Below are 11,698 nucleotides of genomic sequence, written 5' to 3' on the forward strand. Positions count from 1 at the left end.
AGGAGCAGCCTGTCCCAGTGCAGTGTGGCAAAAGAAGAGCTGGTGAGGAAAATGACTGTCCTGGCTGCCCATGCAGCTTTTGTGGGGAACTCAGGGGAAAAAAGGAACAGCAGCTCAGGAAGTGTTAAAGGATGTCATTAGGTTATACAGAAAGAAAAGTTGAGAGGTGAAATCTCAATTAGAGCTTTACCTGGCCACTTCTGTGGAAAAAAAAAATTATAGCAAAAGGAGGGAGAAGGAGAACATTTACTCTTTTTTGGATGCAGTGGAGTATATAGTAACTAAAGACAAGGAAAAGATTGAGCTACTTAAAACCTTGTCTTAATTTTCAATATTAGGAGAGGTTGTGCTCAGGACAAGTGTTCTCCTGAGCTGGTAGATGGGCACAGGGAGCAGAACAACCCCTGTAATCCAGGAGGAAGCAGCTACTGACCTGCTGAGACATTCTGCTCACAGGTGTCTGGGATCAGATGGGATCCATCCCAGGGGGATGAGGGAGCTGGTGGATGAGCTCCCCAAGCTGCTCTCCATCATTTACCATCAGTCCTGGCTCAGCAGGGAGGTCCCAGAGGACTGGAGGTGCCAGTGTGAGCCCATCCCCAAGAAGGGCTGACAGGAGGATCTGGGGAACTTCAGGCCTGTCAGCCTGACCTGGGTGCCTGGCAAGGTTATGGAACAGATCATCTTGAGTGCCATCCCAGGGCACCCACAGGATGGCTGAGGGATCAGAGCCAGCCAGCGTGGATTTAGGAGGTGCAGGTCCTGCCTGACAGACCTGATCTCCTTTTATGACCAGGTGACCCACCTGTGGGTGTGGGACAGGCAGTGTATGTTGTGTGGACTTCAAAGCCTTTAACACCATGAGCCACAGAAGTCCCTGGAAAAACTGCATCCCACAGCTTGGACATGGTCACACTTCTCAGAGTGTCACAATCTGTTCTTATGGATGGGATTCATGATGGTTCATTAATTGATCTCAGAGTGCAAAAAAAACTGACATGGAAAGAGAATTTTCAGTAATAATCAAAACCAAATACACCTTTATTGAATGACCACAGCAAAATGTGTTAAGGGGGGACTGGGAAAAAGGAAAGAATAGGGAAAAGAGAGGGAGGAAGAGAAAGGAAAGTATATAGCTACCAAACTTAGAATGATGAAGTCCTTCAAAGTCTAGTCGACAGAGTTCACCTGGTCAAGTCAGGGGAGATCTCAGAGATACTGGTCAACTCAAGCTTCTATTATAGACCTTTTTGATGGGGGAAGGGGACAAGTCTTGAAATAGAAACAAATTTAATAAAGAATAGTCTGTCATGATTGCTGATGGAAAAGAAGGCATTGAAGAAGGGTAAAAACAGTCCATATTCTCAGCAGTAGGTGAGAACCACTGTCTTCTTGGTCCAATGGCGACACCTGCAGGCAAACATCTTGCTTTGGTCAGCTAGCCTCCCCTACACACCTCCCCCGGGTTAGGAGTTTCAGTCTCAGTCCTTGGGAGGAGAGGGAGCTTCTCCATATAGGGGTTTCATGTCTCAGTCCTTGAGGGAGAGGCTTCTCCCATCTCAGTCCGTCCATCACGGTGGTTGTAAAGCAGATGAAGGGTCTTCCATGGGGACCACCAAAGGTCACTTCAGAAAAGTCCAGCCAAGCCAAGAGGTGGGGAAATTACAGGGATATTGTTGCAAAAAGTGGATGCAGGCAAAGAAGGGCAAAGTGCCCCCTTTGTCCTTTCACTGGGTTCTGTGTTCCATGGTAGCAAACACACCAGTGAACAATAGCTTGGTAAACCAGCAGAGTTTTCAGGATCTTGGCGAGCAACCATGTCGCATGACCAGGAGCAAGACCAGGATTCCAAGCAGGGTCTTTTTAGGTGGTCCCAGTTTCTGTCCTTTCATGATGATCACGAGGCAGATGAGAGAAACTTCGGACAGACACTTACACAGGGTAAAGAGCTGGCTGGAGGCTGGGACCAGAGATTGCTGGGGATGGTGCTGCATCCGGTGTGTGTCCAGTCTCCATTGGTGCCTCACAGTGATCAGCATTGGGCCCAATCCTGTTTAAGACCTTCATTGGTGATCTGAATGAGGGGATTGAGTCCACCATCAGCAAATGTGCAGATGACACTAAGTTCTCTGGGAGTGTTGATCTGCTTGGGGGGTAGGAGGGCTTTGCACAGAACCCTGGACAGGCTGGATCAAGGGTCCAAATCCAACAGGGTGAGGTTTAACAAGTCCAAGTGCTGGATCCTGCACTTTGGCCACAACAACCCGTGCAGCACTACAGGCTGGGGACAGAGTGGCTGGACAGCAGCCAGGCAGAAAGGGACCTGCAGGGACTGATGGACAGCAGGCTGGACATGAGGCAGCAGTGTGCCCAGGTGGCCAAGAAGGCCAATGGCTCCTGGCCTGGATCAGGAGTGGTGTGGCCAGTAGGAGCATGGCAGTGATTCTTCCCCTGTGCTCAGCACTGTTTGGGCAGCACCTTGAGTGCTGTGTGCAGTTCTGGGCCCCCAATTTAAGAATGACATGGAGGGGCTGGAATGTGCCCAGAGAAGGGCAACAAGGCTGGTGAGGGGTCTGGAACACAAGTCCTGTGAGGAGTGTCTGAGGGAGATGGGGTTGTTTATCCTGGAGAAGAGGAGGCTCAGAGGAGACAAGTGGTATCAGGGCACAGATTTGACTTGAGGATCTCCAAGGTATTTACCAGCCCTGCTGATTCTGGGATTCTCTAAAACCACCCTTGGAGCAGTTGCAGAATGAGCCCTGGGCTTCCTCTTGAGAAGCTCCAGCAGCCCAGGTCCCTCAGCTTCTCCTGCCAGGCCCAAAGCCCATCCTGTCAGTCCTGCAGAGCCTCTGCAGCTCCTCCTCATTGCCCAGAACAGGGAGCCCCAGAGCCAGACACAGCAGCCCAGATGTGCCCCCCTGGCCTGTGGTGCTTCTGGCAAGGGAGCAGCACGAGGCACTGCAGGAGCCTGCAGACAATTCTTGCAGCACTTGTAGGATGATTCTGCTGCCCAAGGGACGTTCCCATGGTGCCAAGTCAGAAACTGCAATGGGGAGTGGGGCCTGAGAGGAAAGGGAAAACAGGGATGGGCTGTTTTCAGGGGAGGGAACAGGGGTGGGCAAGAGGGAGAAATTTGTAGCAGGAAGAGGAAAGAAATCAAAGGTGAAGCCAACGAAATGCTCAGGGCAGTTTGGGGGTGGCTGCCAGGCAGCCCTAGCTCTGAGCAACAACATCTGCAGTAGGACAGGAAACTCCCAGCTCATGGGAACAAATTTTCTGGCTGAGTGCAGAGGCCAGGACAAAGCTGAGTGGTTTCCTGGGTGTCCCCCAGCCCTTGCTGGCACCAGGGGCTGGTGGCATTTGTGCTTCCTCAGGTTCATGTCGCCACAGCAAGAGCATGGGGGTGCTCCCCCCTGCTCTGTGCAGTGCAAACAGGGGCTCCTGAGCCAGTGCGGCTGTGTCTGTGCCTGCAAGGGTGGGGCACCTGAGTGAGCTGGGGGAGAGGCCAGGGCTGCAGAGCGGGGATGTTGTTAACAGCTCCATGAGGATGCTCTGGGATGCTGCCCTGAGCTGTCCAGCACAGTGGGGATGGATTGGCCCCTGCTCTGCTGCTCCTTCCCGTCTCATCCAGGGGCCTTGCAGAGCACCAGCCATGCTGTTTGCCCCCTGCCTGCTCACGGCCACCCTAGGGCAGCTCACAGGGATTTTCTGTGCTCAGCATTGGCCTGCCCGTGTTCTTGAGAGAGCCTGGGCAAGGAGCCTGGAGTCCCCAGGGCCTGGCCTGAGGCATCAGTGCTGCCCCAGCAGTGTCCATGGCCTGTCCCTGCTGCAGCCCCGGCACTGCCATCCCAGGACTGTGTCCGGCCTCGAGAGCACTCGGGCCCTACAGCAACACCAGGGCCACCAGGGCAGCGGGGCAGGGCTACGGGAGCAGCACTGGCAACACCAAGTGCTGCTGTTGCTGGGCACAGCTGCTGTGCCAGCACTGATCTCTCCCAGCTCTGCACACAGACATTGCTGCTGCAGCTCCAGAGAAGGCAACAAAAGGGCATCTCTGCAGAAAATATTGCTGGCAGATCCTTTAGTTCCTTTAAAGCCACTGAGAGCACATCCCATTGACACAGTCTTTGGCCACAGGGAAGATGGAGAAGAACAAAATGGAAAATGGCAGAAACAATGACTTTTCTTTATGGACAATACAAAAAAAAGTAAAGCAAAAAACCAAATTTTCAAACTGAAACTATGAAGAAGTAACAAAAACTGCTTTTATTACAAGTGATTTGCAGAAATTTTCCAGCAGTTTAATGTTTCTGAAGCCATCCAGTCATCAGTCTCCACACTGCAGCCTTGAGCTCCTGGTTCCTCAGGCTGTAGATGAGAGGGTTCAGGGCTGGAGGCACCACCGAGTACAGAACTGATAGGGCCAGATCCAGGGATGGGGAGGACATGGAAGGAGGCTTCAGGTAGGAAAACAATGCAGTGCTGAGAAACAGAGAGACCACGGCCAGGTGAGGGAGGCAGGTGGAAAAGGCTTTGTGCCGTCCCTGCTCTGAGGGGATCCTCAGCACAGCCCTGAAGATCTGCACATAGGAGAAAACAATGAACACAAAACAACCAAATACTGCAGTGGTGGAAAACACAAGAAGCCCAAATTCCCTGAGGTTGGAGTGTGAACAGGTGAGCTTGAGGATCTGGGGCACCTCACAGAAGAACTGGCCTAGGGCATTGCCATGGCACAGGGGCAGGGAAAAAGTATTGACCGTGTGCACAAGAGCATTGAGAAAGGCACTGGCCCAGGCAGCTGCTGCCATGTGGGCACAAGCTCTGCTGCCCAGGAGGGTCCCGTAGTGCAGGGGTTTGCAGATGGACACATAGCGGTCGTAGCACATGATGGTCAGGAGGGAATACTCTGATCCAAAAAAGAAGAAAATTAGAAAAACCTGTGCAGCACATCCTGTGTAGGAGATGTTCCTGGTGTCCCAGAGGGAATTGTGTATGGCTTTGGGGACAGTGGTGCAGATGGAGCCCAGGTCAGTGAGGGCCAGGTTGAGCAGGAAGAAAAACATTGGGTTGTGCAGGTGGTGGCCGCAGGCTACAGCGCTGATGATGAGGCCGTTGCCCATGAGGGCAGCCAGGGAGATGCCCAGCATGAGGCAGAAGTGCAGGAGCTGCAGCTGCCATGTGTCTGCCAGTGCCAGCAGGAGGAAGTGCCTGATGGAGCTGCTGTTGGACATTTCTTCACTCTGGCCATGGAGGGCACATTGACAAGTCAGGGGAGACTTTACTGAGCAATGTCCAAGCCCTTTCTCCCAGTCCTGTCCCTACTTCTCTGTGCCACCCAATTTTTCTTTTTCTCAGAGCCATTCCTTCGGCCCTGGGCCTGGAGCTCTGCTGGGATCTGGCCCCATATCTGTGATGAGCAGGGACTCTGCCCATGGACACTGAGGTGTCAGCTCTGCTCTGCAGCACTGGGGTCATGGGAATGGGGCTCGTCCTGGGCTTGGACTTCATCAACCCAAACTGCTCCTGAGGCAGAGGAGGTCAGCACCACCTTCTGTCCCAGGGCTAAGGGCAGTGACAGCCAAAGACAATTTGAGAGGGTTTCCTGCTGTACCCAGGGAGATCAGAGAGAACTGTGCAAAGCAAGAGCAGTGGCTGCAATTCAGTGAAGGGTGAGGGGAGCTGCTCTGTCGCTCCCCTCTGTCCCCAGCTGCCCTTTCTGAGATCCAGGACATTCCATGTGTTCCCCTGAAAATCAGTCTGACACAGGTGAGAGCAGAGGGACCCACAGCAGAGCAAACTGGCTCAGCCTTTCTCAGAGTCTCAGCCCCATTCCTGGCCAAGGACACTCCTGGCCAAGGACACTCCTGTCCCCCAGAATCCCCAGGAGGCAGCTCACAGCTTGGATGGCATCCTGAGGACACACCGAGGGTCCTGTCCCAGGCACTGCTTGAGGAGAGTGGGCTCATTGCCAGCCTCCCTACCTGCCCTGCCCAGAGCTCCCCAGGCACAGGGAACTGGGACACTTAATTGCTGTGCTCAGCCTGCACAGGAGGAGCCCAAGGGCTGGGCCTGACCCTGCAGCTGGAACTGCCATTCCAGAGAGCTCCTCAGCAATGCCAGGAGCACCTGGGCAAGGCAAGGAGAGAGAGAGAGCTGGGCCTGAGGAAAAGCCTTTCCCTGCCCAGCCCTGCTCAGCCCCTGCCAGGCAGCAGCAGGGCAGGACAGTGGCCCTCAGGCCCTGGTCAGCAGGGAATGGGCACATGGAGCTTTCACCTTTGGAGCTGCTCTGCCAGCCCAGGAGGGACTGAGGGCCCTGAGCCCCTGGGCTGAGGGCTGTGCTGGCTGGGAGGGGACACAAGAGCTGTGCTGCTCAGGGCAGTGTCTGCCCTGCAGGGCAGGGCTGGCAGGTGCCACATCTGCACTGCAGCAGGGCTTCCCTTAGCACTGCTTCCCTCCCTCCCTGCCCACGGCTCTGCTGCTGGAGCTGCCCCAGCCCAAGCTGCTCCTGTGGCCCCAGGCTCCTTCCCTGCCAGAGCTGCCACAGCCCAGCCCAGCCCCTGGGCCAGCTCTGCCCTGCAGCTGCTTGGGGCTGCAGGGATTAAAGAGCAGCTCCCCCGGCCTGGGAACCATGGAAAGGTGATGCAGCATGGATATGGAGTCTGGGGAAGTGCAGGCACTTGCTGAGGTTTCCAAGAAAACTCAAGGGATGGTTTAAGAGCCTCAGCCCCTGCTCTACCCTGCACAGCTGAGTTTCCATTGCCACCAAACTGAGGCAGGGAAAAGTGGGAGCACAGATTCAGGAAAGCAGAGACCCAAGCAGGAAACCCCTGTCCTGAATGAGCTAATGAAAAGTCCCCTCAGGAATGACCTGGGCATGAGCTGGAGCTCTGAGCAGCCCTGGCTCCCACAGCACCCTCTCCATCTGCAGGAATGACCTGGCAGGAGTCAGTCCTTGCACCCACAGCCCCTGTGCACCATCCATGGGCAGCTGCCAGGCAGGCTGAGAGCTGCCCCTGGCAGGTGGCACATCCCCTGGCATGGCCAAGAGCCCTGAGGGCTGCAGGACCTGCTCTGCAGGACAGCCCTGGGCAGCCCTGGCTGCAGCCCCAACTTCACCCCTTGCAGCTGTCCCTGGCAGCAGGAGCCATCCTGCCCTGTCCCTTCGAGGGTGTCCAGGGCAGCCCCGCTCTGGAGCACATCCTCCCCCAAAGCAGAAACGGCAGCAGAGCCATCCTTACAGTCATGTCAGTTCTGTCCTGGGTCAGCTTTCAGAGATCCCTGCAGGCACACACAGACTGACTGGATCAAAAGCTGGGAAGGTTTCTTCATGAATGAACTCAAAATTGTCCTTCCAGCTGCTTTGAGCTTCTGTCTGCTTCACTGGTCTCATGCACCTGCAGGAAGAGCCCTCAGCCCAGCTGGGCTGGGAGAAAAGCAGCTCCTCACAAGAAATGTATTTCTGAGCTCCTCTTGGTTTCCAGGAGCTTCTTCTGTGCCAGAGGCCCAACCCAGCTCAGCAGCACAGACACAGTGCAAGGATTTTAATGAGCCTCTTGGGGATTTGGTGTTGTTTACAACAGACTCAGTCCCTGAGAGGGTTCAAAAAACTTATTCAGAACTAAAAGTTAAAATTAAACTCCAAAGTTTTTTGAAGTTTTAATGGGTCCCACTGAGGGACACAACTGAGAAAGTTTTCACCAGGTAGAGCAGAATACTGGAGGCAGTGATGACAGGTAGGAACAAGCAAGGGGAACGTGTCTCTGGTGCTGAGCAAACCTGGATGTGTTTCAATAATGCAAAGGGCCAAGGCCTGAGTCCCAGCCCCTGGCAAGGCAGATCCTGTCCCTCCCTCATTGCTCAGGGCTCTTCCTGGGATGGGCACTGGGATGTGGGCATGTGCAATGCCAGGGGCAGGACCATGGAGCGGCCCCTGCCAGGCTGCTGAGCAGGGACAAGGAGGCAATGAGGCCCCAGGCCTGCAAGGGTCACCTGTCCCCTCGTGGCCCCACGCCCAGCAGCCATGGCCAAAGTGCTGCAGGAGTTGGCTCTGTCAGGGCCTTGCAGCTGCTGCCCATCCCTGTGCCCTGTGCAGCCCAGGCTGTCCTACAGTGTCCCTGCCCTGGCCTCTGTCCCTGCAGGCTGTCGTCATCCCCCGGCTGCCCCACCTGGCTGGCCCCTTCCTTTGCTGACAGCTCTGCCTCCTGCCTGCCTCTGCCTGCCCACACAAAGCCTTGGGCTGCTCCAGGCTCCTGCTGGGGACATGCTGCACCACAGCCCTGCCCTGGCAGGGAAATTCCTTTCTCCTCATGTCCAGTCTGGGCCTCCCCAGCTGTATTTGAGATATCATTTCTCTCTCTGGCTGTTTCCCACTATGGAGGAAAAGCTCCACCACTTCTGAAACCACCCTCCAAGCCCTTCCAGGCCACTCCTGCTCTGACCCCAGGCACATCAGCCTCCATTTATGGGTTATGCTCTTGAGGCCTGCAAACCCCAGCTTGGGAGATCTCTGGGTTCTCTCCAAGGTCCTTACAGATGAAAACATTCAGCTCGTAGTGTGAGAAAATCACACTGCAAAGGCCTGGCAGAGCTGTCTGTCCTGGCATCTTTTGCTGGGGAGCAATCCTGGGATAGATGGAATTTTGGCAGCCAAATTCCAATTTCTGCCATGGCCCATAGACAAGAAGGCTGCTTCTTTTCCATAGGAAGGAAGGCACAGAGCCCTGGTACATCTGAGGCAGATGAGAGGTGACCACCAGAGGCCAAGGCCAGCCAGAGCTGGCAGGTTTTTTTTCTGGGAGATATCCTTGCATATAGGAAATATTTTAGGGGGAGTACCTAATTTGTCCATTGGCATCTGAAAAGAGAGACAGTTCTTTTCCATAGGAAGGAAAGCATGGAGCCCCAGTGGTTCGTGGGCAGATGAGAGGCAGCCCTTGACATTCCAAGATCAGCTGGATCTGTCAGGTGGCCCCTGGGAGGCCAAATCAGCCAGGGCTCTTTCATGTTCCCTTGGTTCCACAGTGTCACCATGGTCTCCATAGGAAGGAAACAACTGAGCCCCAGTGTTCCAGGGGCAGATGAGGGGCAGTCACCAGAGGCCAAGGGCAGCCAAACCTCTCTGTTCTGGAAGCTTCTGTCTGAAAGCAACCCTTGGATATAGGGGATTTTGCATGTGGAATCCAAATTTTGGCCATTTCTGCATTGATAAGAAGGATGTTTCTTTTCCATAGGAAGGAAAGCACCAAGGCCAAGTGTTTCAGGGGCAGAAGTGGAGAGAGAAGCCTCCTGAGAGGCCAAGTCAGACAGACCTGTTTCTCCTGACAGCTTTTTTCACAGACCAATCCTTGAACATACAGAATTTGGGAAGTGGAATCTCAATTTTGACCATGGGCACCTGGTCAAGATTGGTTGTTTTTCCCATAGGAAAAGAAAAGCGTGAAGTTCAAGTGTTTTGGAAGAAGATGAGATGTGGCCACCCTTGGGCCAAGCCAGCCAGACCCGTCTCTCCTGGCACCATTTGTGTAGGGGCTGTCCTTGGCCATTGGGCATTTTGGAGGTGGAATCTCAGTTTTGGCTGTGGGTGCTTAGATAGAAAGAAGAGCTCTTTTCATTAGGAAGGAAAGCACAGAGCCCCAGTGCTTCAGAGGCAGATGAGTGCCAGCCCTCAGGAAGCCAAGGCCAGCCAGCCTTGTCAGTTCTGGCAGCTTTTGTCTGGGAACTATTCTTGGATATAGGGAATTCTGGAAGTGGATTCCCAACTTTGGCCATGGGTGCCTGGATGTGAGAGGTGCTGTTTTCCCATAGGAAAGAAAAGCACATGGTCCCAGTGTTTCAAAGGCAGATGAGAGATGGCCCCTGGGTGGCCAAGGCAGCCAGATCTGTCTGTCCTGGCAGATTTCATCTGGGAACAATCTTTGCATACAAGGAATTTGGAGGATGAATTCCAATTTTGGCCATGGACACCTGAAGGATCCCCAGTGCTCCAGGGGCAGATGAGCAGCAGCCCTCAACATTCCAAGCTCAGCTGGACCTGTCAGGCAGCTCCCAGGTGGCCTGGCCAGGCCAGCCTTGATGCCTTGAGAGGCAATCTAGAAGAGAGTCTGGACAGTGTTACAGGAATAAAGTAGGGATTTATTAAAAAGGCCTTCAAAGGACACACCTGGGGCAGTACAAGAGCCTGGCCAGGGCTACACCCAAGATGGATACCAGGTCATGAGCTTTCACACTTCTATAAGTTTTGGTCCATTTACATATTGAGGTTAATTGTCCACTTACAGTTTATGAAGTCCCATCTTACCAGATTGCTGTTCTCAATTCACTGTTGTTTGCACTTTTTGGGCCTGAAGCTGCAACAGGGTCCTTGGCTCTCCAGCTGAGAAAGGATTGTTTTGTCTGACTACACTGTGAAGAAAACTTGCTAACACTCTGTATGAAGTTCAGAGTTACAGACTAATGCAGTACAGAATCTGGAAAATATGAAAGCTAAATCTGAAGGCATCAGCCTGTTCCATGTTCCCTTGGTTCCATGGGGACCCCAGCATCACAATGGCTCCTCTGTGACACTATGGGCTCCAGTGTGTCACCCTTGGTTCCATGGCAGTTTCACAATGGCCTCCTTTGATTCCATAAGGTCCCCACAGTGCCACAACTGACCCGTGGTTCCATGAGGTCCCCCAGTGTCACCGTGGTGACCTTGGACCTGCATTGTCACAACTGACCCATGGCTCCATGAGGTTCCATAGTGTCACCATGGTGACCTTGGACCCGCATTGTCACAACTGAACCATGGCTCCATGAGGTTCCATAGTGTCACCATGGTCACTGTGCAGAACTGGGGGGGGGGCACGGAGATTTGGGGGAGCTGGGGAGCTGAAAGTGAGAGTTTGGGGATCCAGGGGGGTCCACAGGCCAAGGAAAGGGGGTACAGGGAGAACTGGCAGAGCTGGGAAGGAGGTTCAGGAGCTCAGAGTCAAAGAAAGGGGGTGCAGGGACTGGGAGAGCTGGGATGGGATGTCCAGGGAATCCTGTGCCCAGGAAAGGGGGTGCCAGGGCTCCTCAGTGTGTGGAAAGGAGGGGCTGGGGTCTGGGAAAGGCAGGAATGGGGGCACAGGGTCCCAGGCCAGGGAAAAGGGTGGGGCTGGGGGCTGGGAGAGGCGGGGGCCAGGAAAAGGTTGAGCTGGTACTGGATAAGGGGGTGCAGGGGGGTCTCAGTGCCAGGCAAAGGGGTAAAAGGGCATCTGGGTTCTCAGGACCGGGGGTACAGTGGGGTCTCAGGGTCACAGAAATGGGGGGCAGGGACGTGGAAAGGTAGAAGGGAGTTCCAGGGGGTCCTTGAGCCCAGGAAAGGGGAGTCCAGGATTTCCCAAAAAGGGGGGACCAGGGTGGGGACACACAGAGTATTTGGGAAGGGGCAGTTCAGGGGGTCTCTGGTTTTGCACAAAGGTGGGGCTGGGAAAGGCAGGAATGGGGGTCCAAGGCGTTCCAGGGTGTCCCAGGGTCACAGCAAGTCTGGAGGCTGGGAGCCATGGGATGGCCAGGAGCCATGGGATGACCAGGGGTCCCGATGTCCAGAAATGAGGGATCCAGGGGGGGGTCTCTGTGCAGGATAAGGGGAGCAGGGGGGTCCCGGTGCCGACAGTGACGGTTCAGGGTCCCGGTGCCAGGGGTCCAACTTCCCCCTGGTCCCCCAGGAGCG

At 54.6% G+C, this 11,698-nt stretch overlaps 1 protein-coding gene across 1 annotated transcript; it reads right to left on the reverse strand.

Annotated features, from left to right (window-relative positions):
• Window positions 1-4,301: 4,301 nt before the first annotated feature.
• Window positions 4,302-5,234, reverse strand: LOC311166045 (olfactory receptor 14J1-like; the record flags this gene model as incomplete). Its single annotated transcript, XM_084227528.1, has 1 exon — window positions 4,302-5,234. One exon carries the CDS (start codon window positions 5,232-5,234, stop codon window positions 4,302-4,304), a length of 933 nt encoding a protein of 310 aa, XP_084083654.1.
• Window positions 5,235-11,698: the final 6,464 nt, after the last annotated feature.

The sequence above is a fragment of the Fringilla coelebs genome (genome assembly GCF_963513975.1).
Source record: "Fringilla coelebs genome assembly, contig: SCAFFOLD_32, whole genome shotgun sequence".
Taxonomy (NCBI): Eukaryota; Metazoa; Chordata; class Aves; order Passeriformes; family Fringillidae; genus Fringilla; species Fringilla coelebs.